General features: G+C 43.5%; 2 protein-coding genes and 1 long non-coding RNA gene across 9 annotated transcripts in view; 2 read left to right on the top strand and 1 right to left on the bottom strand.

Annotated features, from left to right (window-relative positions):
• Positions 1–27,836, top strand: part of GNAS (GNAS complex locus) — a 71,905-nt gene that overhangs the window by 21,670 nt on the left and 22,399 nt on the right. The window contains exons 4-5 of one of the 6 annotated variants that reach the window (XM_025398418.1): positions 3,867–3,881; positions 18,229–18,258. The exons of the other annotated variants lie outside the window; for them this stretch is intronic. Of the exons in view, the coding sequence (XP_025254203.1) occupies positions 3,867–3,881; positions 18,229–18,258 (45 nt within the window). The remainder of the gene's footprint in view (positions 1–3,866; positions 3,882–18,228; positions 18,259–27,836) is intronic. 6 annotated transcript variants of the gene reach the window in all.
• Positions 1–27,836, top strand: part of LOC112632630 (neuroendocrine secretory protein 55) — a 64,657-nt gene that overhangs the window by 21,701 nt on the left and 15,120 nt on the right. The gene's annotated exons all lie outside the window — the stretch shown is intronic.
• Positions 2,212–27,836, bottom strand: LOC112632631. The gene is made up of 5 exons (XR_003121423.1): positions 27,800–27,836; positions 21,960–22,072; positions 21,087–21,149; positions 6,835–6,921; positions 2,212–3,357 (listed from the first exon to the last, which is right to left on the bottom strand). It is a non-coding gene; the product is annotated as an uncharacterized LOC112632631 (long non-coding RNA).

Below are 27,836 nucleotides of genomic sequence, written 5' to 3'. Positions count from 1 at the left end.
GGAAATCCTGACCTCAGGTAATTGGCCCACCTTTGCCTCCCAAAGGGCTGGGATTACAGGCATGAGCCACTGCACCCGGCCAGGAAGGTTAGTATTAAGCAAAAAATAAATTTATTTTTAGAGAAGGTAACCTAGATTTGAAATTCCCAATGCCAGCCATGCTCCTTCTTCTTTTTAGAGTTAGTTTTTCCTCCAAATAAAACTTACTCCCAACCCCCAGCAAAAGTGTGGCTCTTCAAATGCCTCTAAATAAAGTAACTCTCAGGAGACACATCAGTAGTGAACAACAATTTGTTTCTACACTTCTTGGTTTCTTTTACCTATAGTAGCAAATGTGAGGTTCCTCTCAAACCCACTCATGCCATTTGCCCATTTAAAAGTCAAATTTCTCAGGACGAGTAGCAATTTTCAAGAGAGAAGGAACAGGGCCAATTGATGTCACAAGGTCCCCACCATCAATTAAAACAAATCATTGGAGGGAACTAAGAGTATTGGTCAGCCTGATCGACCATCTCTGACCCCTTAGAATAGGGACTAGGAGACTCTGGCCCTAACACACACCTTCACAGATTTCATTAAATTAGACTGAATGGAGCTTTTTTTCCCATCAGATTCCTGTTCTGGCCTGTGGTCACCCTAAGCATAAGATCATGTTCTCTTTAGGAAGGAAGAAGAGAATGGACCTGAGCCTCTCTTTGGGAGTTCTGCTGAAGAGTCTGCAAGTCCTAAGTGGCCTTTACGCAATTTAGAGACCGGAAGGAAGGCACGAATACAAATTGGCCATGGGGGTCTCAGGGGGAAAGAAGCCCCTGAACAAAGGAGAGGAGAGGTATTTCAAAAAGAGGCTATATCCTCTTTTTTTTTTTTTTTTTTTTTTTGATGGAGTTTTGCTCTTGTTGCCCAGGCTGGGGTGCAATGGCGCCATGTTGGCTCACTGCAACCTCCGCCTCCCGGGTTCAAACAATTCTCCTGCCTCAGCCTCCCGAGTAGCTGGGATTACAGGCATGTGCCACCACACCCCACTAATTTTGTATTTTTAGTAGAGACAGGGTTTCACTGTGTTTGTCAGGCTGGTCTCGAACTCCTGACTGTAGATGATCTGCCAGCCTCGGCTTTCCAAAGTGCTGGGATTATAGGTGTGAGCCACCGCGCCTGGACTTTTTTTCTTAATTCCCCCCAAAAGAGGGCCAGCTACTAGGAGCAAAGTTACATTTGAGAAATCTAGAGTCTTTTTTAAAGGGTAACATGCTCAACCCAGTGCTTGGCACACATCAGTACCCCAAAAATGTTTTGGGTTTCTTGGGGTTTTTTTGTTGTTGTTTTTTGTTTTTTGAGACAGGGTCCCACTCTGTCACCCAAGTTGGAGTACAGTGGCATGATCTCGGTGCACTGCAACCTCCGCCTCCTGGGTTCAAGTGATTCTTCTGTCTCAGCCTCCCCAGTAGCTGGGATTACAGGTGCCTGCCACCATGCCCAGCTAACTTTTGTATTTTTTAGTAGAGATGGGATTTCACCACGTTGGCCAGGCTGGTCTTGAACTCCTGACCTCAGGTGATCTACCCGCCTTGGCCTCCCAAAGTGCTGAGATTACAGGTGTGAGCCACCATACCAAGCCTCAACTTTTAATTTTAGAAATTTACTTTTCCTCCTAGATTTTTTTTTCCCCTGCTCCAAGTGAGGTTTGGGGTTTGGTTTGCTTTCTTTTAAATAGATACCTTTTTAAAAATCTATGGCTGTGTAACATCCGTGTCCGGGGGATTTAAGCAGAAAGCCCTGTGTTGTTGCTGGGTTTTTGTTTGTTTGTTTTTCTGTTTTTTGCATTTCCCATTAGACTATTAACGTGTAAGTTCTAAAAGTGCCGGCCACCTCATTCCGTCTTTCTGTCTCCACCTGTCAGAGTACATTCTTTGTTTACATTCTGTAAACAAAGATCAATCCAAGCAGTAGACGAATGCCACCTTGCCACATTTATAATTGTGTGAAGTCACTCTCAGGTGAATGATGTGCCAGAGAGAGATGAGGAGATAACGTACTTTTTGACTTATCCTGTAAAAGTGTCACCTGTCACCCCTGCCTATCCAGCTGCCCCTTCTGTTTTGATTAGCTCCTAACTACCAATCAACTCAATACCGAGGCTGAGCTCAAGGACCTGAGCTTGGATTGTTCTACGGTTATTACACATCAAAAAAAGAAAAGAAAAGAAGAAAAGAAAATGTGTTTAGTTTCCTTTCCAACAGCCAGATGGTGAACCAGGCCAGCCCATGGGAATTGAAGATGAAGAGATCTCCAAGAAAGAGGTAGGGAGCAACACAACAAAACAATGTTTGATTTTTCATTATGTCGATCGTCACATGCTCTCTGAGCACACATGAGGCACACACCTTTCAAGTTAGAATCAGTGGAGTGCTTTTCTACATGCAACAACTGGGAGCTACGCTAAGGGAAGAATGTTAGGCAACTGATCTGTGACGGAGCAATGGAAATTAAGGGAGTGTGCCTCTGTTGTACTTCCTTAGAGAAAAATCCCAAATTGCATTGCAGAGTAATTTGTTAAACCTCAGGAGTATTTAAATTCAGGAATATTTTGACTTGTGGAGTTCTGCCCACAGAACTGCACATTCGATCTTACTAAATGTTTTTTAATGATTCAATTTGGGGCGAGGAGAGAGGTATAAAGGTAGTATAAATTGTTATCCAATCTCAAATTTATTATGAGTCAGTCAATGTTTCCGACATTGTCACACACACACTGTGTGTGGGACAGAGTAAGTACTTTTAACTTCCTTTAATGAGTTGATAATGGGAAGGAAAAAAATCCCTGTACTACTTTCTAAGGAGTGTCACAGTTGAGCTTTCACATGCTCAGTGTCACCACTGAGTGAGCATCGATTCTTACAAGGAAATTAAGGCTTGGGCTGCAAGAGCCTCTCTCTTCTGATTTAGCTGGCTCTTGCCTCTCCCCTTCCATCAAAAGACCACATTATCTCTCTCCTCTTTCCCATTTGAACAATTTTGCTGTTCATCAAACTGATTGCTAACGTGAAAATTACATGATGGTATTTTTACAGGGAACCTGCATTCAGGTAAGTTTGAAGCTGTGGGATATTTGAGGGGGAAAAAAAGAGTAATGCTTATCATGATCCACAGAAACCAAAGTCAGACACTGTAAGATAGTCCAGAACCCAAGAAGGGCCACGACAGGACCCTTCCAAAGGAAAGAGAATCTCATGTCCCGTGTTTTAGCAAGTATCCATTCCAGCTCCCCCAGGGCTCTGGGACCCACATATCTGTGCCTCCACTTTTCTAGAGTTGTAGTAGCTGGTGGTCCAACTGAAAAAAAAAATGAAAACAGGAAACCTGTCAAGAATAGATAGTGTTATTTAGGAAGTATATAGGCACTTACATTACTGAGACCACTTGAACACATCCTTTTAAATAGATACCTTTTTTAAAATCTATGGTTATGTAACATCTGTGTCTGGGGGACTTAAGCAGAAAGCCCTGTGGGTTTCTCTTTTCAAAAGACAGGACTTATTTATAATCAGTCCCTTGATTTTTCTTTGGCCTTCATGGGCTTTTGAAATCTTAGGAAGTGTCCATCCTATTTCCTTATAGCTGCTCTTTCTGTGGCTCTGCTAGGCCTTCAAATGCTGAACTAACTTATTAATTAAATCGTTGACGTCATTCAGGGGGTTCCTTTTGCCCACTGGCCCCCAACATGGGAATTTTTAAATGACTGGCTCTAGAAGGGCCCAAAGATGGTGAAGATGAATTGATATTTCAGGTGACCACTAGATGGTGAGACAGTATAAGGCAGAAAACAGGTGGCATGTCTATGTGAAAGTGAGAGGGATGGCCAGGGCCAGCAAAGGCGAAGAAGGGTCCCCTTGACTTTTACTGCCACCCCCTACCTCATGACAGAGCTTCGACTCAAATAGGCCCCAAAGCTTTAGCCAGACCAGCGTTTTACTTTTATGCTGTGAATTCTCCTAGTTAGCTATATGCTAGGATTTTAGAAGCATTTTGGGGGGCTCAGTCTAACAGAGGGGTCCTCCAAGTGGCTTCGTTGACATTTTGTCATGGGGGGGCTGTCCTCTGCACTGTGGGATGTGTAGCAGCATCCCTGACTGCTACATACCAGACACACACATACACACATACACACTCTCAATCTCTCTCTCTCTCTCTGACAACCAAAACTGTTTCTAGTCATTGCAAAACGTCACCCCTCATTGATAACTACTGCCCTAACATCATCAGTTTCAAATTCTGGGGAAAGTTCAAGATCATACATACTGTAACTTGCGTATCTTAAAAATATATATATCGGGGCCAGGTGCGGTGGTTCATGCCTGTAATCCTAGCACTTTGGGAGGCCAACGTGGGCAGATCACCTGAGGTTAAGAGTTCGAGACCAGCCTGGCCAACATGGTGAAACCTCATCTCTGCTAAGAATACAAAAAATTAGCTGGGCGTGGTGGCGGGCGCCTATAATACCAGCTACTCGGGAGGCTGAGGCAGGAGAATTGCTTGAACTTGGGAGGCAGAGGTTGCAGTGAGCCTAGATGGCACCATTGTACTCCAGTTTGGGCAACAAGAACAAAACTCCATCTCAAAATATGTATATAAAAATATATATATATAATATATCACATATATGATTATACATTATATGATTATATATATGATATATAATATATATAATTGCCTTGGGTAATTTCTAGGATTCTTCACTAAGGAGGTTGATTATATATTATATGATTACATATTATATCATATATATCATATATGTATATATCATTATATATACATTATTATATATGATTACATATTATATATCATACATGTGATATGTCATATATATCATATATATTATATATAATATAAAATACATATTTTTTTTTCCCCAGAGAAAAGTTTGTCCACTGCAGTTACTTTTTTTTTTTTGAGATGGAGTTTCACTCTTGTTGCCCAGGCAGAAGTGCAATGGCATGATCTCCGATGACTGCAATCTCTGCCTCCTGAGTTCAAGCAACTCTCCTGCCTCAGCCTCCCTAGTAGCTGGGATTACAGGCATGAGCCACCGCATCCAACCCTGCAGAAGTAATTTCTAGAAATCTCAGAGAAGAAAGTGACCCAGATGACCCTAACTAGAATAGAAAAGGAAATTATTTCAGGGAAGTAAACAGTGAGTGGACTTTGATTAACCAAGTCAGTCCCATAGCTAGGCTAAATCAGTGCTTAAATAGCCTTTACCCTGAAATGATCTCATCTTCCACTCAGGGGTTCTTCAGGATGCCTTTTCCTGTAGCAGGCTAGGAACTCTCTCTCTGACTGGTGCACACTCAATTAATTCACTCTGCATTGTAGAGAAGGATGCCAAGACATGAAGGACCCATCTGTCAGATGGCTGCTGACAATGTATCAGCTCTAGGGTGGCAGGAGCCTCACTTTATATGTGTTCCCCAAAACAGCAGCAGAGTCTTTAACTGATAATGTGTACCCACCAGCAAGCAGTGTGTGGGCCCCAGTTGCTGGGTCTCCCTAGTCCCAGGCCCATAGGGAACTAGCCTACTGCATGGAGGTAACCTATGACCTTTAGCAACTGGTCTTTCAAGGCACAAAGTTCGATTGCAGGAGAGAGGGGCAGTGGAAGGAACGGCTCTGAATGACTGGACTGAGAAAGAGCATAAGATCTCTCAGGAATGAAACATAGCTATGCCAATAAAAGTAACAATCCAAGGACATTTCCTGGTCAAGAGTCTTGTGCTTGGTCTTTGATAAAGTGGACACCCCCTTCTCCATCCTAGGGCAGACTCTGTAACCATTATTTCTTGAAATAATTATAACAGGACTAAATTGTGATCTTAATTTTAAACAGTGGTCTAAGTCCCTAACTTGCATCTGACCAGCCTCTCTCAAGTAACCATTATGGAAGGGGACTTTATAACTTCTTTGTTATATTTTGACATAACACATTTACATTTTTGCCCCCATTTGGTCTTTCTATAGAGTTTTCAGATTGTAACATCTGAATTCAGCTCATCAAGTTTTTTAATTGAAACATCTGATTGTAATAACTGAAACAGAATCATTAGGGATCTAATTTTTTCCAACAAAGGAGATTTTTTTCTTTCCCCCCCCCCCCCCCCCCCCCGCTTAGGGAGTTTTGAATTTGTGACCTCTGAGTTCATTGCAAAGGCCAGAAAAGTAACTAAATAGATAGACAATGACCACTCTCCCTTCCAGACATGTACGTGTATTTTAACACTTTAGCTTTTACCATTAGGATTTCTTTAGGGGAAGGTGTAGAAATATATTGGTAGTTTGATAAATTATATATCAAACGTGTGAAATTTAAAATATCATTTGAAATCAAAACTTGTCTGAAGACTAGCTTTTTGTCACAAGTTCAGCTAAGCAAAGTGCCCCCTAACTATAAAACCTCCTTAGTGCAGAATCCTAGAAATTACTTAAGGCAAGCTTTTTGAATGTTGATTTTGACATTTTGCCTGGGAAAGTGCAACAGCTTTCCAAGCAAATGCTTAGAAGACTCAGGGCAGAACCCAAAAACAAATGCCAGACGTTAGGGGAAAATTTTGTAAAGTTGGATTGCCAGAAAACTTCTAGCTATTTATAATTACGCAGTTTAGCCGCTAAAGGGAAAGCACATTAGATCATTTTGTTTTGCAAAACAAATGGCCAGGGTGGGGTTTAGGAGGGTTCTCCTTTCTGAGTGGGAGTCCTTGGAAATGTTCCTGATGGGATCCAGTCATTCTGGAGCGCTCTTACGAAATCGTTCATCCTAGGGCAGTTTGGTGTTTGTGAGCATACAGTGTTTACTCCTTGGTGTCTTCTACTGTAGGTCTGATCTGATGGGGGAGGCTGTGGGCAGAGGAGCTCCAGCTGTTTGGGAGGATCCTAGAATAGTACAAACAGCACTGGGTTAGAAGTTGGGAGCTCTCATTCCTGGGACCTTGGTTGATTCTAGAACTTTATTCCAGGATTCCATGAATTTGCTAAGTTGACATCGGGAAAAGGCTAACGTTTGATTCTTAAAAGTATTGACAAGGCCCCATTTGGGAATGATTCTGCCAAGTATTCCTGGGGTCCTGCCATGGTCAGGAGAGCACCTTAAATTTGATGGGTTGTCAGGGAAGAAGCAGAGGATATCTCTGTGTTCAGCTTTATGTATGAGGAAGTCAAGACCCAAGATGGGAGCAGGACAGGGACAGCTTGAGAAAGGAGGCTTGAGATTGAGACTTGGACTCAGGTGCCAGGGATGAATCCAAAATGCCTCCAGGCATCTCAGCCTCAGACTTAAGCTAACAGATAGCACACAGTGGATGCCTCTCTGTTTCTTTTCTTTTCTTTTTTTGAGATGGAATCTTGCTCTGTCACCCACGCTGGAGTGAAGTGCCATGATCCTGGCTCATTGCAAACTCCACCTCCCAGGTTCAAGCAATTCTCCTGCCTCAACTTCCTGAGTAGCTGGGACTACAGGCACATGCTACCACACATAGCTAATTTTGTATTTTTAGTAGAGATGGGGTTCTCCATGTTGGTCAGGCTGGTCTCGAACTCCTGATCTCAGGTGATCCGCCTGCCTTGGCCTCCTCCCAAAGTGCTGGGATTACAGGCGTGAGCCACTGTGCCCGGTCTAATATTTTTCTTTTTAGTAGAGATGGGGTTTCACCATGTTGGCCAGGCTGGTCTAGAACTCCTAACTCAGGTGATCCGCCTGCCTTGGCCTCCCAAAGTTCTGGGATTACAGGCATGAACCACCGTGGCTGGCCTTTTTCGTTGTTTTTTTTTCTTCTGGCCCTACAATCTTGATTCCCCAGAGTTAGGGCCTGATCAGATGTTAAGGCAGGCTCAGAATGGGGCATCTGCTCTGCCAGAAGAAGGTGGGAGGTCAGAAAGAAGAAGGAAGATCATTAGGGCTGCCTTAGTTGGAGAAAGGGGGCTCATCTCTCATCTTCTCAGAAGTTTCACAACCCAGAAAGGGGAGAGCGGAAAGCAGCCTCCTAAGGAATTCTCGAATTTCTTTCTCACTTTTCCTTTTTTTTCCTCACTCACTTTCTTCTGAGATTTATTTTTAAATAGGGTTCTTATTTTGGGGGGGCTTTCTGAGCAGGAACCACTTTTTTTTGGAGGGAAATAAATGAGAACACGAATTATTCAGGGCTGGGAAGTGGAAACAATGGAAGAAAGCAAGGCCGCTCAGAACCGGCTGGCAGAGGGCGCTCGGCTTTTACTATTGACAGCCTGGCTTTCAAAAATTCACGCTTGTGCCTGCGCCTAAGGCAGAACCCGCGTCCCCCTCCCTAAATCCTCCTTCTCAGGGACACAGCCCCTGCCCCTAAGGCTGAGGAATGTTTTTAAAAGTTTACAGTTGAGCAATTGACATCTAAGGACAAATCCCGGCCACTTTTAACTAGTGGATCTGAAGATCTTAGCCAGGACAGGAAAGAACAGGATCAGGTAACCTCTAGATTCATAGCCCTGGTGCCCCGGTTCTCCTGGGAACTGGTCCTGAGATCCTGGACAAATCCCTGGTTCTAGTTTTTCTTAACTGAAAAAACAGGAGGGAGGTTTTTCTCACTTTAAAACTTACTTAATTATCTGATATAGTTTAAATAGACGAGGTATGCCAACACCCTATCCAACACACACTTTTTTAAATGTCTGTTCCAAAATGGAAGATTGTATAGGAAATCAAATGGTAGGGCCCTCTGTTGTCCTTTGGTAAATAATTAATAGTTTCTGGGTCCCCATCGCCGGGAGAATCTTTGCAGGAGCAGAGTTTGGTGGTAAACTCTTTCACACCTCAATCAAGAGCTAGACAAGAGGTTCATAGATGAGCAGAGCTCGTTTCCACCAGGGAAATCCAAGGGGCCTACCTGGAGAAGTTAGCATTTAAGACAATATGGGGAGATGGAGTAGAATTTGAGGTGCATGGTCAATGATTGTTCACAGAGAAGGGACTTGCTAGGGATAAATCGTTGCTTTTCCATTCATGCAAGCATCATTGAGTTTTTCAGGATCTCTGAGACCTCAGGGCTAGTTTTAAGTTCTTCCCCTCCTCAACCCCTCTCCACTTCTCAGTGCTTCACGGTACAGCAGGGCATTCTCACTAGTGAAGGCATCCTCTCTAAGGATGGGACCCCTACTGTCCATCTCAGGCTCAGCACTGCCTTGGGGCAGGCCACTTCTGGCTTCTTTAGGCCTCGTTTCCACTGAAGAGCAAGCTGGGTCTGATGGTGTCTGGCCAAATTCCTTGGTTCCAAGAACAGGTGCTGTTGCCATTCCCTGCCATTTCTGCCCCCCACCACCCCATCCAGCAGCTGGAAAATGATGAGGTCATCTATTTGAGAAGGGCCACACAGGCCTCCCACACAACGGCCTACAAAGTCCTCCAATGGGAATTTATTTCTTTCCGATCAAATTTACCCTCCATATCCCATTCATATACACATTCTCTCTCCCCTTACTCTTAAAATTGTAAAGTTAAGGAAACTGAATACAAACAGTTGATTGAAGGTAAACGTCCCTCCCACCCACCTATTGAAACATTTTTCTTTTAGTTGATAACTTTCCTACAACATTATTCTCTTATGCCCATATTCTTCTGAGGATTCTTTAAAGCTTTTCTTGCACTTTCTTCTCCTCACAGTTCCTGACTTCTAGCCCTGAGTGGTGGCTGAGGGCAGGTGACCCTGTAGACCATGGGGAGCAGGGGAGCCCCAGGCAGGTGACTGCCTCTTTCCAACCTTTCCTGGGCCACTGGAGCTCCTCCCCACCAGAGGTCAGCAGAGAGCTCAGAATGGCTGGGTCTGCTCTCAGAAAGTGGGATCTTGGAATTCTCTAGATGCAATGTAGGATGCCCAAATGGAAAAAAAGCCCCGTGTTTACAGGGTGTTTTGGTTGGGGCTCTCATCCTGTCTTGGGTCCCGGGGACCTTACTTTTAACACCAATACAGCCATTCTGTGCTTTTCTCAGGGGAGGGGTGGTTGGGGGTTTGGTCTGTTTATTTGGTGGCTTTCTTGGTCAGTCTTCTTCCCGCGCCAGACGCACAAATCCCTCCCTTAGAGGGAACCACACCCTCTTAGAACTCTCCCTACTGGGCCCAGCTGCCCACTTTCGCTTCCCACAGGACATGGAACCCACATCCCACACTTGGTCTGGCGCCTTTTCTTCTAGTTGTATTTATTGTTAAAATGACATCATAATATTACAGGAAATCCCCCCAGCCTGCCCTCACCCTGCTATGGTTTTCTTGATCATGATCTCCCCCTGTTCTTTACTCAGGTGTATGGATAGTTTTGAGACGGCATGAATCGTGGTGTGCAGTTTCATATTAATCCCCCTGCTCCACAAACACACACTACAGGGCAGTTTCCTTAGAGCTCTTCCCTGTTTGCCATTGTCCTTCCACAGTTCTTTCACTTGTTTAGTCCTTTCGCTAGTGGGGAAGAGCAGAGAAAGAATTGAGGTTCTCTCCCTTTGTTTTTCCTTCTCTGATCTTTTGAAATCCCGGGGTCCTTGGGAATGACTCAGAAATTAAAACCAATTCCCTTTGGCCAGTTGTTTATTGTTGAAAGAGAGAGACAAAGAGAAGGTACAGACAGAAGGAAGGAAGTAAATAGAGATTAAATTTAAAAATTTGAAAGGGAACAGTGGTTCACACCTGTAGTCCCAGCACTTTGGGAGGCCAAGGTGGGCAGATCACCTGAGGTCAGGAGTTCGAGACCAGCCTGACCAACATGGAGAAACCTCGTCTCTACTAAAAATACAAAATTAGCCAGGCATGGTGGCACATGCCTGTAATCCCAGCTACTTGGGAGGCTGAGACAGGAGAATTGCTTGAACCTGCGAGGCAGGGGTTGAGCTGGTGAGCTCAATCTCAGGTGAGCTGAGATTGTGCCATTGCACTCTGGCCTGGGCAAAAAAAATGACACTCTGTCTGAAAAAAAAAGAAAGAAAAAAGAAAGAAAAATTGAAAGGGAGAGAGAGGAGGAAAAAAAAAGAAAAGAAAAATGAGTACCTTTGCCAAGTTTAGCTCTAAGCACCAAATGGGGTCCTTGCCCTCTAGGAACTCCTAGTCCAGAACAGAGGAGAGGATCAGGTTGCAAGTGATTATCCTTCTACCAGGCAGGGGGTGGAGCGCTGCCAAGGAGGGTGTGGCTGGCACAGCTGAGGGGTAAGGCTGGCTGGACGGGACAGGAGTACAGGGAGGAGAGGCAGGCTCACAATCCAGGCTGGGGCATCCTCTCCTCCCCATCTCACTGCCCCATGAGGTCCTTTGTTGGTTCAAGTGCCAACCAGAAGAGCTGGGACAGAGGCCTCTCCTGTGTGCCAAGATGGGGGCCACCACCACCCTCTGAGCTCTGACCGTTGCCCTCTCACCTCTTATTGCTTTCTCAAATGTTTATCTCCTGATTCTAAAATGATGGTCCAATTTTTGTTTTATTTTAAACTTAGGAACACACTGCATGTAGCACAACTTCATTTTCCAAGTGTTTTCACATGCCTTATCCCACTAAGTGGTTTTGTTTTGTTTTAGGAAGTCTGGCACACAGAGAACCTTCCAGTTCTTTAAAAAAAAAACAAAAACAAAAACAAAAAAAAAAACCATAAATTTTTAAATTTGATAATTATCCAGAACAAAACAAAGCAAACCCTCAGGTTAAAAGTGAGCATCCTATATGTTAAGTATGCATCTTTGATGTTGGGGAAACCTTTGAATTTACAAATCGATGTCCTTGAGAATTGGGTTCCAGCCAGACCCATTATAGGCATTGTTTTCTTTTTTCTTTTTCCTTCCTTCCTCCCTTCCTTCCTTTCTTCCTCTCATTCCCCCCTCCCCACTTTGAAAAACAAGTTTTATTCTCTTGGGGTATGTTCATTAGAGAGGGAAGACAATCTGTTCAGCAAGGAAAGGTGAGGGGAAGAGAAAAGAGGGGAATTCAGCAGGAGGAGAACAGGGGCAAGGTTGATTGCTCTGTGCTAGGGTGAGGGTGGGGGGCAGAGAGAGAACATCACAGCCAGATGCAAATCACAAGAGCAGACCTTCAGCTTCCTGGCATTGGTGGGGAAAATATTCCGTCAGCTGCCTTTCTATGTCCTGGGCTTCATTCATCAGCTCAAGAGAAAAAAATAAAATCAAAATTTCATCCTAATTTGTTGTGGTTGGGCCCCATTCTCCCACGTTTTGGCCTTCTTGTAAAGCACAACCACAAAGGCTTCCTGGGCTGACCTGCCTCTCAGTTCATTCTCAAGGCGTTAGCTTCATCCCATCAGGAGGAGTTCAGACTCTCCCCAAGTGCCAAGAGTTAGAAATGTGTTGCTAATTGATTTGAGCTAAATTTGTGTTGCTTTGAGACTTAGCAAAATGGCTGATTAGGGGCCAGTGTTGGGGAAAATAATTGCTGATCTAATAGCTAAGAAAAGGAACTCATTCACAAATATGTTTATAAAATGGGTCTTCTGTGACATTTTGGAGTTGTCAGGGAGTTAGGGGTCATGGTGGTTCTTCAGGAAGAAAGAAATGTTGGGAAATGTTTAATGGAAATTTAGCATAAAATGACATGCCTCATTTAAGAAAATAGTTAAATCCATCATGGTTCCAAGTGAAAACAGTTGTCACAAATTAATTTTTCAAATGTTTGACTATTGGCAGGTCTGAGGTTTACTCATATGTAGATTATGTCCAACTTGGCAAAAGCATGGAATCCTGCCCAGTCCTTGGTACACAGGGACTGGCACATGTACCCATTTTTTCTCACTGATAAGTTATTTCCTAATTTTTTGGTTAACTTGTAGGTTGAAATAGCCTTACTCCTTTTTGTCTGTCTAGTAGCATCTCTAAGCTTGCAGTAGCTGCTCACGTGTCTGCCACGTCCCTTAGAAGGATGAATCCTTGCCGGGTCGGTGAGTTTGCCTCAATTCGGGCATTTTCATTTGTTAATTCATTCATTCGATATACATGTATTGAGTGCCAAATATGTGCCCTTCCCTGTGGGGAAGACAAAGGTATGAGACATTGCGACTCCCTTGATGGAATCAAAACAAACCCAGGAAGTTAAGAAGAGTGGGCAGTCTCTGTTATAAGTGATTACACAGGGAATAAATAAGGAAAGGTGGAAAGATTGTCAACCAAAAGACTTCAACAGCCTGCTAAGAGTCTTCCAGCCCAGTTGAGCACACCAAATCAGAGATTACCTAAAGGTGTCATGAGTGCTGATAATTAAACTGCAGAAAACCTAGAAGGATCTGCTGGGGTCAAAACAAACAACATTTGACAGGCACAGCCATTCAGATTTTCATGCCACTCTGAGGCTGAAATTTTCTGCACAAACAGCAGCAACTGAACCTTTTCTAGTCACAGGGTAGACCTCCCTGTTGATAGGGTAGACCTCCCTGTTGATAACTTGTCAGTCATGGGACTGAATGAGGCCTTTCTCCAGGAGGCATAGCCCAGAGGGTTACTGGTCATGCTGAGGAGGCAGTCTTGCTTCCAGGAGGGGCTGCAGAGGCCTGGCCCAAGAGTGGTGCTGAGAACTGCCTTTTGCCAACTTCTTTCTTTCATTGTGCACTCTCTGGAGCCAAACTATGCCTTCCAGGATCTTTCAAGACTAAAATTCTCTTAGGAGGATGGGCCCAATATTTCCCACCTAACCTTAGAAATCTTCTATGTCTAGGATTAGTGTTTTGAGAGTTAGATGGGAAAGTGTAGTTTGCAGTCAGGTCCTGATGTACTACAAAGTGCTTTCACCTTAGTGCTTTCATCCTCCATGTTAGCGCCAACCCTCCATCTTAGCTCTTGGGCTGGCCCCTGTCCTAGCTCTAGTCTTACATCTTGGTTCCTCCCCTGCTTTCTATCTTAGTTCCTGGCCTACCCTCCATCTTAGCTCCTGGTCTGCCCTCCATCTTAGCTCCTGGCCTACCCTCCATCTTAGCTCCTGGCCTGCCCTCCATCTTTGCTCCTGGCCTGCCTTCCATCTTAGTTCCTGGTCTGCCCTCTATCTTAGTTCCAGTCCTCCATTTTAGATCCTGAGCTTTGGGTCTCTTTTGTTCCCTAATGCAGATAGAGATAGTCTATATTCAAATACTATAATTAATGCCCAGTCATTGTGGAAAGAAAAACACATTTTAATTTCCAGAATTTTATTTCCAACTTTCCTTTCACAAATACTTTTAAATTATCTATTTATTACCCTTGAAATAATATGTCTTATTGATAGGTCTCTAACTATCACAGCACATGATAGTGACCTGTATGGTTTTTTTGAAAATATGAGTGTGTAATACAGATTGCCAGCTATTTTTTATGTTAAAAATAAGATAAGGGAAGGTATTTTGTGTGGATGACTGAACTGAAAGAACTCTCAGGTAAACTTTACTCCGTAGTGAATATGATTGAGATTTATAGAATTATTAAGTTGTGGCTTCTTAAAAATTGCCACTGCAACAGGAATGCCTGAATTTTGTGTTCTAGGTGATCATGGATGAGCACATGGCAAATCTGAAAAGTTGATTTGGCCCCAGGCCTCCTTACCTCCCTGCAGGTGGCTGTGTTCTCTTCAGTTAATCCCATTAGCTGGCAAAGGCTTATGGGGCTACTTTTAAGGGACATTTGCATTTTCATAAAGAGCTTTAGAGGCCCAAAAGCCCAGACAGTCACATTTTTAATAGTGGGATTCTTAAGAGTAGCATTCTAACAAGAGGCATTGGAGGGAACAGGGGAGGGCATTTGGGCTGTCACCCCCCCACGCTTCTAGTTCCAGCCCCATACCCTGTTATTCCCAGCCCAAGTCTATGGCTGCCTAGCAGCCCTCAAAGCAATGAGTTGACTTTCTTCCACTGTGATCCCAGGACACGCAGACCTCTCACACCAGATCTCCAAGTAGCAGCATACTGCTTAGTGCTATTCTGCCTGGCAGCGGGGTACCCCCCCCCCACCCCACTCAGTGGCAGTAAGGTTCAGATCGCAGCCTTCAGGGTGCCTGACTCATTCCAGCTCCGGTCGATAATGACAAGCCCCATGTTTTTCTCCAGCGTCCATGGCTATGACACATAAAACAGTCAGGAAATAAAAGAGGCTTGAGTACTATACGGTTGCTTTGCTTTCTTTAAAAAAGAAATATAATGTGAAGGGCATAGGGGGAAGGAGCAAGGAGGCAGGAGGCCAGGCCAGCAAATAAGCCAGCAGCAAAACAACCTTGTTGTTTGTTACATAAACAGCTCCCCCCACTTCCCCACCCTCCCCCCCCAACTGTACTGCGGTTATATCCTTAGGAAAAACTGGGGCTTAGTGGAGCTTGGGTTGATTTCACACCTTAGCTTAGAGTTAGTCAGAGGTGTATTAACAGCTAATGATTCCACTGAGGGCCGCCCAGATTGCCATCTTGACTTGCCAGATATTAGCAATACCCTTACAGAAACCCAAAAGCCTGCCAATTAAGTTCCCCAGTGTAAGTTAAAAGGGGCCTTTCTGAGATGTGTGATCTTTAGGAAAAGGAAATTAAGCTAATTTTGAAAGCTCCTGACACTCGAGTTTCCTTATAATGTAAGTAGGTGACAGCTGGGATGAATATCATAGTCCCTCCCGTAATGTGTATGTGAATAGATGTCATGGATTCTAATGGCAGAGTTCAAAGTCACTCAGAGGGAGGGTTTTTGTTTTTTAATGTCAGCCACCTGAAATATTTTCAGAAAGTTCTGTGATGGCTAACAGGATTAGAATGACATTGTCACAAAATGATATGAGGTGTTAAAAAGACCCCTACACGATGCGTGTCCACAGCACACAAGAAGTACCCCCCCCACACACACACTAAGTATGACTCAGTAAGAGTGAGGAGGAGAACATCGAATTATATAAGTTACAGTTTTATTTCAAACACACAAGCACGTAGGCCAGCAGTGATAGTAAACACGCAGGCACACTTTCCCTCTGAGCATGAGAGGCGTTTGGATTTTATCTTCACAGATGCAGAACCTCTGTACTTACTTCTAAATAGCTTCCTCCTGACCCTCAGCTAAGTCAACGGGGAGAAATCAGCCACCAAGTTTTGCTAAATTGTGTACCATGACAGTGACTTGTATTTAGGAGACCTTGCATGCATCTGAAGCCCAGAGAGAGCCACCGCCACCGTTCCTCCTGATGAAAATGGCCTCACCAGCACCTTGCTGCAAACAGAGGCCAGCTCAAAACATTGATTTTCTCCCCACCCTCGCAAGGTTAGGATTCTGCTTAGAACTCTCTGCTTTAAGCTAAAATTTCCATCACCAAAGAGCCTGATTTCAGGCAGAGAAAGAACCACTTTAGCAAATGAGAGAAGCGAAGAGGAGTGGAGAAGGAGAAGGAGGGTCATTTCAACAGCAGCAAAAATCAGCCATTTTCCCTGACAGCACTTTAATTATGATGAAAGAACAAGATTTTTTTTTTTTTTTTTTTTTTTTTTGGTTTTTACAGAGGAGGCTTATGGTGGGGGGAAAGGAGGGAGCCTCTGAAAGAGATGTGAGCTGCCAAGGTACAGAGTGCAAAGTGGCTGTCACTGCCAAATGACAGATGCACTTGGAGAGGGTGAGAGAAGCCCTTCCCTGAGCCTGTGCACCAGTGGCCCATTCTGTGGGGGCCCAGGACTAGTCAGCCAGGGGCAAATGGTGAATAAGATAGCCCAAAGGAGCCACCTGCTACTGCCAGCTTTCCCCTTTCCTTCTGTGTGATTTTAACCCCGGGGGTGGATCTCCTCTGCTGTTATGCTCTGCTCCATCGGCTTTGAAAGCCTTGGAGGGGTTTCAAGTGGTCACATACCTTATCGGTGAAAAGGATGTTTTTCTTTAAAGTCAGGTGCTAAGTCAGGTGTGAGGTTGAAATGGACACTCAATGGCTTCAGAGCTGGATAAAGGGACAGAGCCCAGGAAGCCCAGGACTGACGTTCTGATGGGCAGAGGCCGGCTATGGTTTAGGAATGGGGAAAGAGTTGGTGCACCAGATGTTAAGAAGCTACAGTCAGCTCAAGCAAGAACGAGAGAATGGCGCTGTCACTGACTTCCCACCTCTCGGCCTTGCCGGTAATCCCTGCTCTGATCCGAGGCATGGGGTCCACAGGAGGTACCTATTGTGTTGCTATAATGCCCACAAGTGGTCTGAGGATTCTGGGCTGGTAGTGTTTAGAAAGAGATAAAAGTGAATCCTAGACTCTCACAGCTGGAAAAAGCCTTTCTCCCTGGGAATGGGAAGTAACAAAATGCGTCCAGGTTAGCTGTGGATTCCTTAGAGATGAAGGGAGCAGAAAGGGAGGGAAAAAAAAAACACAAAACAACAAACAAAACAACAAAAAACATAGAAGGTGCATTATTTTGTACTTCCTTTCACCTCCCTCCTTGGTTTTAGGGCTCTTTCGTGGCATGCAACAGGAAGTGCAGGCTGTGTTGAGAGCCTCTGGTGCAGACTTACGCAGAGCACAAGAGATGATGTGAGCCTGCTTGTCTGGGCTGCGTTTGTGTAACTGAATTACACAGTATCTATGTTAGAAGTGATGTCACCCAAGAGAGCCCCGTGGCCTTGAACTAAACACCAAGGGGCATCAGGCCCCGGCCCCAGGAGGCCTGCTATGCGGCAACTTCTCTGAACAATTTGTGATTTTCTGTTCTTATTCCCCTCACTAAATTGTCATGCTGCTAGAGACACTTCTAATTTGATGGTTATTAACAGGCAGCTGGTAATGAAACAGCGAGGACTTAGGGCTTTGCAGTAGGTGAATTACGGACATTTACAAGTAAAACAACGTTATTTCTTACATTTAGCAAGAGGTTTAACAAGCAAAGTGTAACATCTGCAGAATCTTACGGGAGGAGGCAGTGGTCTTGAAATCATGAGGCAGTACTGCAGGGATGGAGATATCGCCTTTCCGTAGAACAACTGCAATCTCCCCATCAGAGCCGACTGGAAATACAAATTTGCTCCTATCTCCATGCGTGGTGATTCTGCCTGCTACAGAGATGGAGGAACAGTGATCTTGCTGATTTTAATGGACCCATTTAGGGAAAAACACTTAAAAAATATGTGAAAATGCATTTTCCCCCTATTTCTCCTGGAAAGCAGCATTAGGGTCCAGCAGTTCTGTCTGGAAGCAGGGAGATGCAGGAGCAGCATCCTGGCTTATGACCGTTTGGCTGCTTAGTGGTTTTATTTTAGAAAGAGTTTTAATTCAGAGGCAGTGGGGGGGTGGGGGGCGGCACGGGGGGTGAGAGAACAAGACAAATCAGATGTAGAGGTTTGCAGAGCCTGGAGGCCAAAGGAAGCCCATTTTAGGAGACCACATTTTCAGCATCAGAATAAGTAAAGTATTTGAGGATTTTTGTCTCCTCTTAAAAATTGGCAGTTTGGAAAAGGAAAATATTCAGGCTCTTTTGAGAAACATAGGTGATCAGTTAACGTGAGGTGGTGGTGATTGTAATGTCGGAAGAATTGGTCTCATTTTTCATGTCACAATTAATATTGTTTGAGATTAAATAGCTTCTTAACTTAGACCATTTACATTTTACAGAGCACTAAAAAGCAAGCCTCCAAGCCACTTTCTGGTAGCACAAAGCCAAATAAATGGGAACAATATAACCTTAAAAAGATCCATTCTTTCACTTGTATCTTTGCTCTGGCCAGTATCGAGTCATTTAGCACAATCTAAAAACTCACATTTTTCATTGCTAGAAATATGTAATTCTTCCTACTATTCATTGCCTGCAAATTTCCTATTCTGGTGACCTTTTTGACTTGGATTTTTGTCTTCTTGACAACAAAGCATCCAATCAATTTGATCAAAAGTTCAATCGTGAAAAAGCATCTGGATGTTTTGTCTACAAACAACCAGTTTGCCTGAATATTTGAGAGGATCAGCTCAGCCAACCACCTGTCCCGATGTCACCCCAGCACAACCCAAATGCACTCAGAGGGGCACGGAAGGAAGGGTACACACAAACAAGGTGTGGGGGGGGTCTCACTTTCTCTGCTGCAGCTATCTGAAATTGGCTGCAGAGGAGGGGGAAAATGAAGCAGCAGACTAGTCTTTCTAGGCAGATGTGGAGGGAGAACCATGTGGAAAGAAATCTTTATGGCTAGACTCTCAGCAACATCACTGTCAGAGTCTGGTGCCTGCAGCCATCTTAGAATTTAGAGGAAGCTGAAGGCACCTGCCCACATTTTGTCTTAGGTTACAACCAGCTCAATCCAGCCAGCAAAAAATAAGGGTGAGAAGTGTTTTGCTTTTACAGAAAAAGAAAAAATTTCCATGATTCTGTTCCTTGAAAAAGAAGCTGACCCTCCCCAACCCAAACCTTTTATTTCAAAGTCACCAAAACTGAGACTAGATAATCTCTCTCTCTCTCTCTCTTTCTCATGTGCATAGTCAATTTAGACTCTCTTGGCTGGACTTTTTCCTGATCTCTCAGTGCAGTAAAAAGTCAGGCAGATGAGGGAGGAAGAGGACAAGGAGAGGCAGGGGAAGGGGCAATGGCTCCTTGGCACATCTCCCTTTGTAGTTCAGTCTTACACAGTCCATTTCTATTTGCAAATAGCTCAGCCCAAAAGAGGGTATTGATATGACCCCCAGATGCTGTTCCTAATCCATCTTGCTTATTTTCCCTCTGGGGCGCAGGCAGGGCAGAACCCAGATATGATCAGACCTTCAAAGCGCAGCCTTGATCCTTTATTTTTCATGTTACAGTCACAGACCTTGAAAATGTGTTTTCAGCAGTTTACCACATACCGAGAATTTCAGGAAACAAAAGGTCAAGAATTGATGACTTAGATTTATTAGTAGTCCCATTAGGCAGACCTCAGAATTCTAATGATGGGTCTTTGCTAGACAAATCAATGTCATGTTTCTAAAAGGACAAGAGTGACAGCTGGCTGATTTCACAGAATTATCAGGTATTGGGAGGAAGGTTAAGTTCAAAGTAATTACTTTCAATTACAATGATGTTCTTGTTTGTTTCCCTGGGGTTTTCATGCTGCTAGTAGTGTTTTTTTTTTTTTCCCTTGCATTTGCATATTTGTTGTTTACTTTACATATTTTAGAAATTATCCATCTATTTTTTTTCTCTCAAAATCTCTTCTACCTTTGGCATCAATTGTAGAAACTAAATGTTTGCTGTAGAGTTCTATCCTTTAATCATAGCTTTTTTTTTCTTTTTTTTTTTTTAAAAAAAACAAAGTTCTCTTCTCTGCCTCTCTGCCTCCCCACCCAATAAACCTAGTGGATGTGTAGTTATGCCAAGTTGTGGAAAACACATTTAACACATTTAAAAATGTGCAAGGTAAATGAAATATAAAAGTATGTTATATCTAAGATTAAAATATTAATTCGATTTGGGGATTTACTAGTCAACATTTTGGTTTTATATGCATTCATTCAACTAACTCATGGTATCTTGTTGAAATGATGCATTTAAAATAATTACTGATTAAAAGAAAACTAAGGAACTTTTCAGGCTGAGAATGACATTAAATTATCCTGTTCTTGAGCGCCTCTCAGAGGCATGGGTTAAATAACACTAGAATATGAATTTAGGGTCATTTAGGCTTTTCTAGGCTTTGGTATGCCTCCAACGGTTATGAGTAAAAGGAGTAGTCCTTTAACTTGGAGATTAGATGTCTCTGGGTCCCAATTAAGTTTTATACCAATTTCCTTTGTATGGTTCGGCTATTTGGCACCATCTTGGTAGAAGATAGGGATCCAGGGCCTTTGCTATCAGTGGAATGGATTGAGGAAAGCTTCCTCATTTATAAGTCTTGGCTTGGCAAAACATAGCCTAGCCTTCTTCCTTCCCTCTCCAGACCAGGGCACCACGTGGAGATAGCGCCGTTTGCTTGGGCTGGCCTTGGACATTTCGGAGTTCCCCTCTTACTACATGCTGACATTATTCCACAACTCCCCATGTGCCTCCCCTCACTGCTGCCAAGTGCTCTTGAAAGTCAACCACCTTCCTGGGTGACTGCTGCTTTCTTACCTCAGGTTAAATCCATAGACCCAGTGAAAGTTTTCCCAGGGGCTCCCATACCTAAGGGTAATCATACTTTCTATATGTGAAAGGCTAGTTTTCCAGAGTTTTTATTTCTTGATGTTAGGTCACTGCAACCCTGGGATAAAAATAGATGTAATTAGCATGTTACAGATCAGACTCTGCACTTGTAGCTTTGTGCCACTTTCTCTAATAATACCAATTTTGGTGACACATTTCCTAGAATCCTGGACTTGCTTCAATCCCTAAAATCCTCCAAGAGCTGAACTGTAGGACAGACCTGTTTGCTTTAGAACCTAGAAGGGTTTGGTCCCAATTAGATTGTCTCTTTTCCCTACCTTTCTGGACATTGCAGGTCCATCTCCATTTTCTTGTTTTTATGATCAGGGAGCAACGGCTCCATTCTCCCCTAAGGCTGACATTTTTGTTGAAGGCTGAGCACACATGTCTTCTGTCCTTGTGGCAAAAGGCCCTTTCCTGGCTGGCTCCAGAATCCTCACCAGTTAATTGGGAAAACATTTGAGTTAGGCATCACAATTTCAGCCGAGCTGGGCAAACAACGAGTACACCTGTCACTCGAGCCAGTGTCCAAAACTCAGCCCCACGGATCACAGCTGTAGCGTTATTTCAGCATGAGCAATTCAGTATTTAATGTTCCTTAGAAAAAAATAAATCATTCCAAGCTGCTACTGTTCACCTGTTAACTCTTTCGGGATTTCATGGTGGTGGGGGTGGAAGTGGGGAGTAATCTATAATTTGCTTGGCTAGCAGAGAGAATACCCCCTTCCCAAGTCTGTCTTTTAAAAGGCCATTTCTTACATAATGGAGAACAGGGGCTGCAAAAAAAATATCCTCTTGATCTGTGTCAGCCACTGCCTTCCAGAACGAGAAGTTAGATTTTCTTCTTTCGTTTCATTTATATTTTTACCTGCGCAGTACAGGTACTGCTTCCTACAGTCGGCAGCTTCCATTTCTTTCCTCTTTCCATGGTAGCTTAAATTAGGCCATCATCATCAGCAAATCTTAATTTACAATTAAGTGCTGGGGAAAAAAAGTTCGTCATTAATCAGACCTTCTCATTTTATGTAAATGACCCCCAAAAGCAACACACATTTTTAATCTGTCCTGCCGATAGCTGAGCCCTTCTGTCATTTGGGTCCTAATAAATGAATTGGCCATCTGCAATTAATCTGCATAGTACAAATCATTGGAAGGCCGAGTCTGTCTGCCTTCTGAAAGAAACTGGCTATATTTAGTTTTTAAAGCAAGTCTGCTTTGTGTTCTTTGTAAAGTCAGCGACATTCTTTCAATTTTTTCGGTGTAATTAGCACAAAAGGAGCCGTAATCTGAGAAGGTAGTAGAGACTAAGGCAACTGAAAAACAGGAATGTTCAAGAAAGCGGGCAGAGGCAGCCTTCCCAGTATTGGGCGGCGTGCAGAGACCCTGGGACGTGGCTGCGGGTAGAGCTGAGGTCTGTAGCTCATAAAAAATCTCCTTTTCATCTGATCCCCAGACTGGTTGCAAATGCTTGCAGCTTGGGCTGAATAATTTTCCCCTTCTCATAACTTCCAGTGGTCGGCAAGGACCTTAGAAAGACACAGTGCCATCTGGGCTCTGCTGCTGAGTGGGCTCCTAACAGGCCAGTGAGAGTTCTGTGCACACTGCCAAGCCCTCAATAAACTGCTGAGTGGGAGAGCAGAGGGCGCAGCCCTGAGCTCCCCAGCAAACGCCTAATTTCGACCAACTGGAGGCTAAATGGAAATCAAGCAGAGGAAGGCTGCGGTGGCCGTGGGGAGGACAGCTGGAGCCCGTGTGAAAAGAGGGGGCAGCCCTCCACTTTGGGAGCTGTGCAGCCTGTGCCCCAATGGTTAGTTCCCTCCTCAAAATAAAAGCCAGGAAAATAGGTGGAGCTAAGCGATAATTACACATTTTTCAATTTCAACTAAAACGTGTGGACAAACACAAAACGATGAAAAGGTATCTACATTTCTAGGTGAATTAAATGTGTGACTAATTATGTCACGTTAATTGCTTAATTCCTGGTTTACCAACAGCAGATGGAAGTGGGACTGGAGAGGGGGTTTTAGCTCTGAAGGCGAATGACACCTGAGGCCCAGTCTGAATCTCAGTTCTCCCAAACTGAGGCTAGTTCCTAATGGCAAGGCTGTTTGAAAATGATCACCTACATTTGGTTGGCAGGTAGATAAAATCCGAAGACGTAAAACTTCTATTTAGCAGTTGTTTCATTTGTGTATGTCCACAAAGCAGCATTTAACTAAATGAAATGAATTGCCTGATTAATCCAGTGTTTTTAACTGTCTAAACTCCAATTCTATGGAGCTAAATTTGAAGAAGTGAATACTATGAAAAAACTCCTAAAATCTTTAAAATAAGAAGAATTAAAGGGTTTCTTTTATCTAAGGAAATTTCATTAGTCCCTCAGAACTCCTGACTGGTCTCAACATCCCATCTCCAGGTGCACCAACTGCCTCTTATTTTTTCCTGTTGTCATTAGTTTTGTAAGATGTTGGATCAAAGTGTCATTTAAATAAGGCACCTTGTAAATAAGTGTGAAAGTGAACTGGTCCGTGTCTATTTTTAACTAGTCTCCCTACATTATTCTCCATCCTGGATGAGTTTCCATCTTCAAGGCCAAGTTAAAAGTTCTAAGCAACAGGTTTTCCCATTACCTTAGTCCTCATGAAAACTTTTCCCCAAGGGAAGTGAAGGATATTTCAGTTTAGGAAAATTAACTTTCCTGCTGTAGAGTGGTTAAAACTCTTAAATATTTTTTTGTACCCAATTAAGAACTCCATTAAGTGGGTCCATTGATCTGTTATTGATGTTGATGTACCTCAAAGAAAATGGAGCTTCCTGTCTTCTCCTGGATTTGACTTTCAGTTTTGGAATTAATTGTTGAAGCTGCCTCCTGTGTTCTGCTGATGGGTCTGCCTTTTGGTCCTGCTAGTGGGTTTTCTGCTCCCTGTTGATATCCAAGTTGTTTGTCCACCTAGAATCTTCAATGAAGGGTAACATGTGCATCATATCATTTAGGCTTCTAGAAGGAACATAAGTAATACATGTCATCTCTTTTTGTTAGCTTCCCGCTTCTTAAGGTAGATGGTGGCTTTGTTAGAAGTCCATTCCTGCCCACTCTGGGGCTCATGGGGATGTGGTGAGAAAGGCTTTGATGGCCTGGGGAATTGGGCATCTGTCCACAGAGACCAGGAAGCCTCTCCCACAGATGGTGCCTCCCCATCAGAGAGTCAGGAAAGATCAAGAAGGGCTGCAAAAGGTCCTCGTTGCCCTTATATTGTGTGCCATGCTTTTAAGTAGATGTTTGAACAACATCTCAAATCCACTGACTCAAGGAATTCGGTCCAAACACACTGGCCAATGTACATCCACATTCTGTTTGAATTAGAGTATGTTCTGAATTAAAAACAGATCATTTTAAAATTAGTTGATGGATAATAAATAGGAAAATGTCATATGGCCATGTAGTTAATTCTTCAGTAATTGACTTCAAGTCTTCTGAAATGAAGTTTTACATCATGTTTAGTTTTGAATATAAGTTTAGGGTTACTTTGTGGTTGAAGTTACTGACTAGTGAATATGACAAGAAAAAAATGTCCTAGATAATCACTACATTCGATTTCTAAGAACTTTTATGGTCTAAAGTAATAGAGCCTTCTTACAAGGATTAACTGGGACTAGGAAATGCTTTTTACAATTCCTTCTTTCATCATCTACATGACATAGACTTTGACATTCATTTGCAATAGCAGTTTCAGTCATTCTAGCTAATTAAAGTGCAGAATGTGCTTTGAAGACAGGAAACACTGTGAAAGTGCTAAATACTATTATTAAAATCTTACAGCTAAAGTTTCTGTTTCAGTGGAAACCTATTTATTGTTTCCTAGGCTATTAAAATAATATTATAATTATATTTGCTCTGAGCTCTTGGAAAACAACTTAAAATGACCCCAACTAATGAAGGGCCAAGGATAACATTCTTGTCCAAAAACTGAGTGACATCATTAAGCAGAACACTATTTTCAAGATTCTAAGCTGTAGCAAGTCTGCTGCTTCGAAAGGCAGACAAGGCATTCTCACTCAGAAAGGAGGATACCCAGGGGCCAAGAACACAAACTGCCTTTATCACCACGAAGCTGACAAGACCACAGAATTCAAACCCTGATGTGGGACGTTGTTCCTTGTTGTCAATATGGAATGTTGGAAAGAAATGTTTTGAGGCCGTATCTCCGTGTAGTGTGTGACACGATCTGTTTAACCAAATTTTTTCGTTAGGTGACCTAGTGTTTTAGGTTAGGGATGTGTTATGATCTCAACTGGCTGGCTTGGGCACGAAGCAAGTCTCCTGAGCCACAGATCTGTGCTCTCTTCGGGCATTTTATACCCAAGATATTCTGCCCTTTGTCTCTCCCTGAAATCTCCATAACTCCCTTCTCTTCCTGAGCCAGATGAGGGGCCCCTTCCATTGGAAAGCTCTTTCATCTGGACTGTTCCAAGAATTATGCTAATAGATTGCCCCACTTTCAAAGCATAAACTAGGTACTTAAAACAGTAATGATCAATTAAAATAAATGACTAACCCATATGAAAAGGTCACACATGGTAGCCTCCAAATCTGAAAGACTTAAAAAAAAAAAAAATCACAACTTTTAGGGCCTTGAGAGGTCAAATTTGAGGCCAAAAGCTCAATAAAATCTCTTCTTTCACTTTGTGTGGAGTGAAAACAGAGAGCCTAGCTGACCGCAAACCAGCTTGTGCTTCAGCGCTCTGGGTGTCATTTGCTTACCTGTAAACCCATGATTCCACCTGCTGTCATTTATTTACAAAGTAAATGCTTTATTTATTCATCAGTAGTCATAATAAAATATAGGTGAAACCTACACTTAAAACATTTTTGTTTTCAAGAATGGCCTCATAGATTGAGAGCTGAAAGGAGTAAAGCCTGATCTTGCGTTACACATTTCTAGGACAATAGTCCCAATTGTGTCTTGCCTAGAACGCATGTTAGTATATGACATGGGGCAGTTTCACTCCTTTTAAAGTTCAGGTGTGATACTTATCTAAAAGGGGAAGGTGGTAATGGAGCTCAGAGATTTCCAAATAAGGAGGCTCTTCATTATATTCATTGTATAACTTTGTAGCTCCTGGCATAAGTATCTAGGTTGTATTTGTTACTATTTACCTTACCTCTTAAAGACAATGTATCTGTGCTTTGCCACATTAGAAGCAGGAAGGAAGATGCTTTTGAACAAATGGAGCATAACAAAAATTTCTGGCCTATTCTTCCCTCTTACAAGTCTTTAACAATTTTTAAAAGTGACAATCAAATTCAGCCAGGAATTTTTAATTTACTATCTAAAGATATAGAACCTGTGCCATGTCATCAAGCGATTCTTTCCAATTTAGGTGGTGGATGACAGTGAGCCTTACTTTCACTGTTACAGGCAGCCTAAGAATCATCGGTCCTGAGGCCTTACTGCTGAGTTTTCCCGGGAGCACATTCAGGTGTATCTGCACAACATTTTTATGCATCTTTGGTTAGGTGAAAAGCATCAACCTAGGATAGTTCCTTTGAGCATTTTCAAAAGAAGGTGTATTTTTGTGTGGAAGAGAGGCCATGATCAGGAGTGTGACAAAAACCTGGCAGCAACTTTTCAGCCGAGTTCGAGAAAGTCAGGGGTCTGCAGCAACCTAGGGCAGGACGGCATCTAGGCTGCGCTTCCTGTTCTTAATTCCAAGTGTTGTTTGGTGACTTTGAATCGCCCTCTGTTGTCCTTTCAGGTTCATAAAAAAGAGGCCTTGTACAATGGGGGCAGTGGTGTACCTGAAGGGGCCAAGAAAAATAATATGTGGCATCTTCATCTGTCACACCTTTTCTTACTCGAAGTGGAGCAAACTGGGGGAAAGGGGGGAATTTCAGTCATCCTGTTGAATGGCTAACAGTGTCTTTTTATTTTCAAAGCTAACTTAAAATGATACAACAGTTTGCTCCAGGCCTCTGGTGGTATCAGCCGCCCCATAGCCCTGGGGACTGTTAAATGTGTTTCCATTTATAAGTAGACTTTTCTTTCTCCTTCTCCATCCAAACATCTTAAGTTTCATGGACTCTGTTAAGAAGTCAAAGAAAAAGTTGGAAGACAGTTTGTGGACTTTGCATATCTGGGTTTTCCGGGATGTAGGCCTGTGTCCCATCAAAGACACTGCTCATGTCTTAGCTTGATTACCTGGCCGCCTCGGCTCACCTGGGCACATGGTGGGCCGCGGAACCCGCAGGCACCAAACATTTATTGAATGAATAAACTGTATCCCAGCAGACACCACGGTGGCAGCAGATGACCCAACCAAGGTCCCAGGAAAGGCGGGCTGGGGTCAACTGGTTGAAAATTTGCTATCCCTGCTCCTAATCCCGTGCACTGCTAGATCCTAGTGTGGGGCGGGACACTTGAAAGTTTTGAAAGAACCCTCAAACAAGTTCACGTTCCGTAAACTACTTTTCCCTCTGTTCCAGAGCCCCCAGGGCGCCCAGGCCAGGCCGCCACCTCTCCCACCTGGGAGGACGCCTCGAGCACCGACTCCACAGCCACGGCCACCGCTCCTCGGCTCCCGTGACACCGGCGTGCCTGCTGCTTCGAGCAGAGCTACCTTTGCACTCCCATCGCACTTTTCTCGTCCGAAGATACGAAACTCCGTCGGGCGTCGCAAATAATTCGAATTCGGCTCTCTGACACCTACCTCGGCGGGCGCGCGCCGCTGGGAGGGCGGGGTGGGT

Source organism: Theropithecus gelada, chromosome 10 (genome assembly GCF_003255815.1).
Source record: "Theropithecus gelada isolate Dixy chromosome 10, Tgel_1.0, whole genome shotgun sequence".
NCBI lineage: Eukaryota > Metazoa > Chordata > Mammalia > Primates > Cercopithecidae > Theropithecus > Theropithecus gelada.
This window is presented reverse-complemented; position numbering and strand designations above follow the sequence as displayed.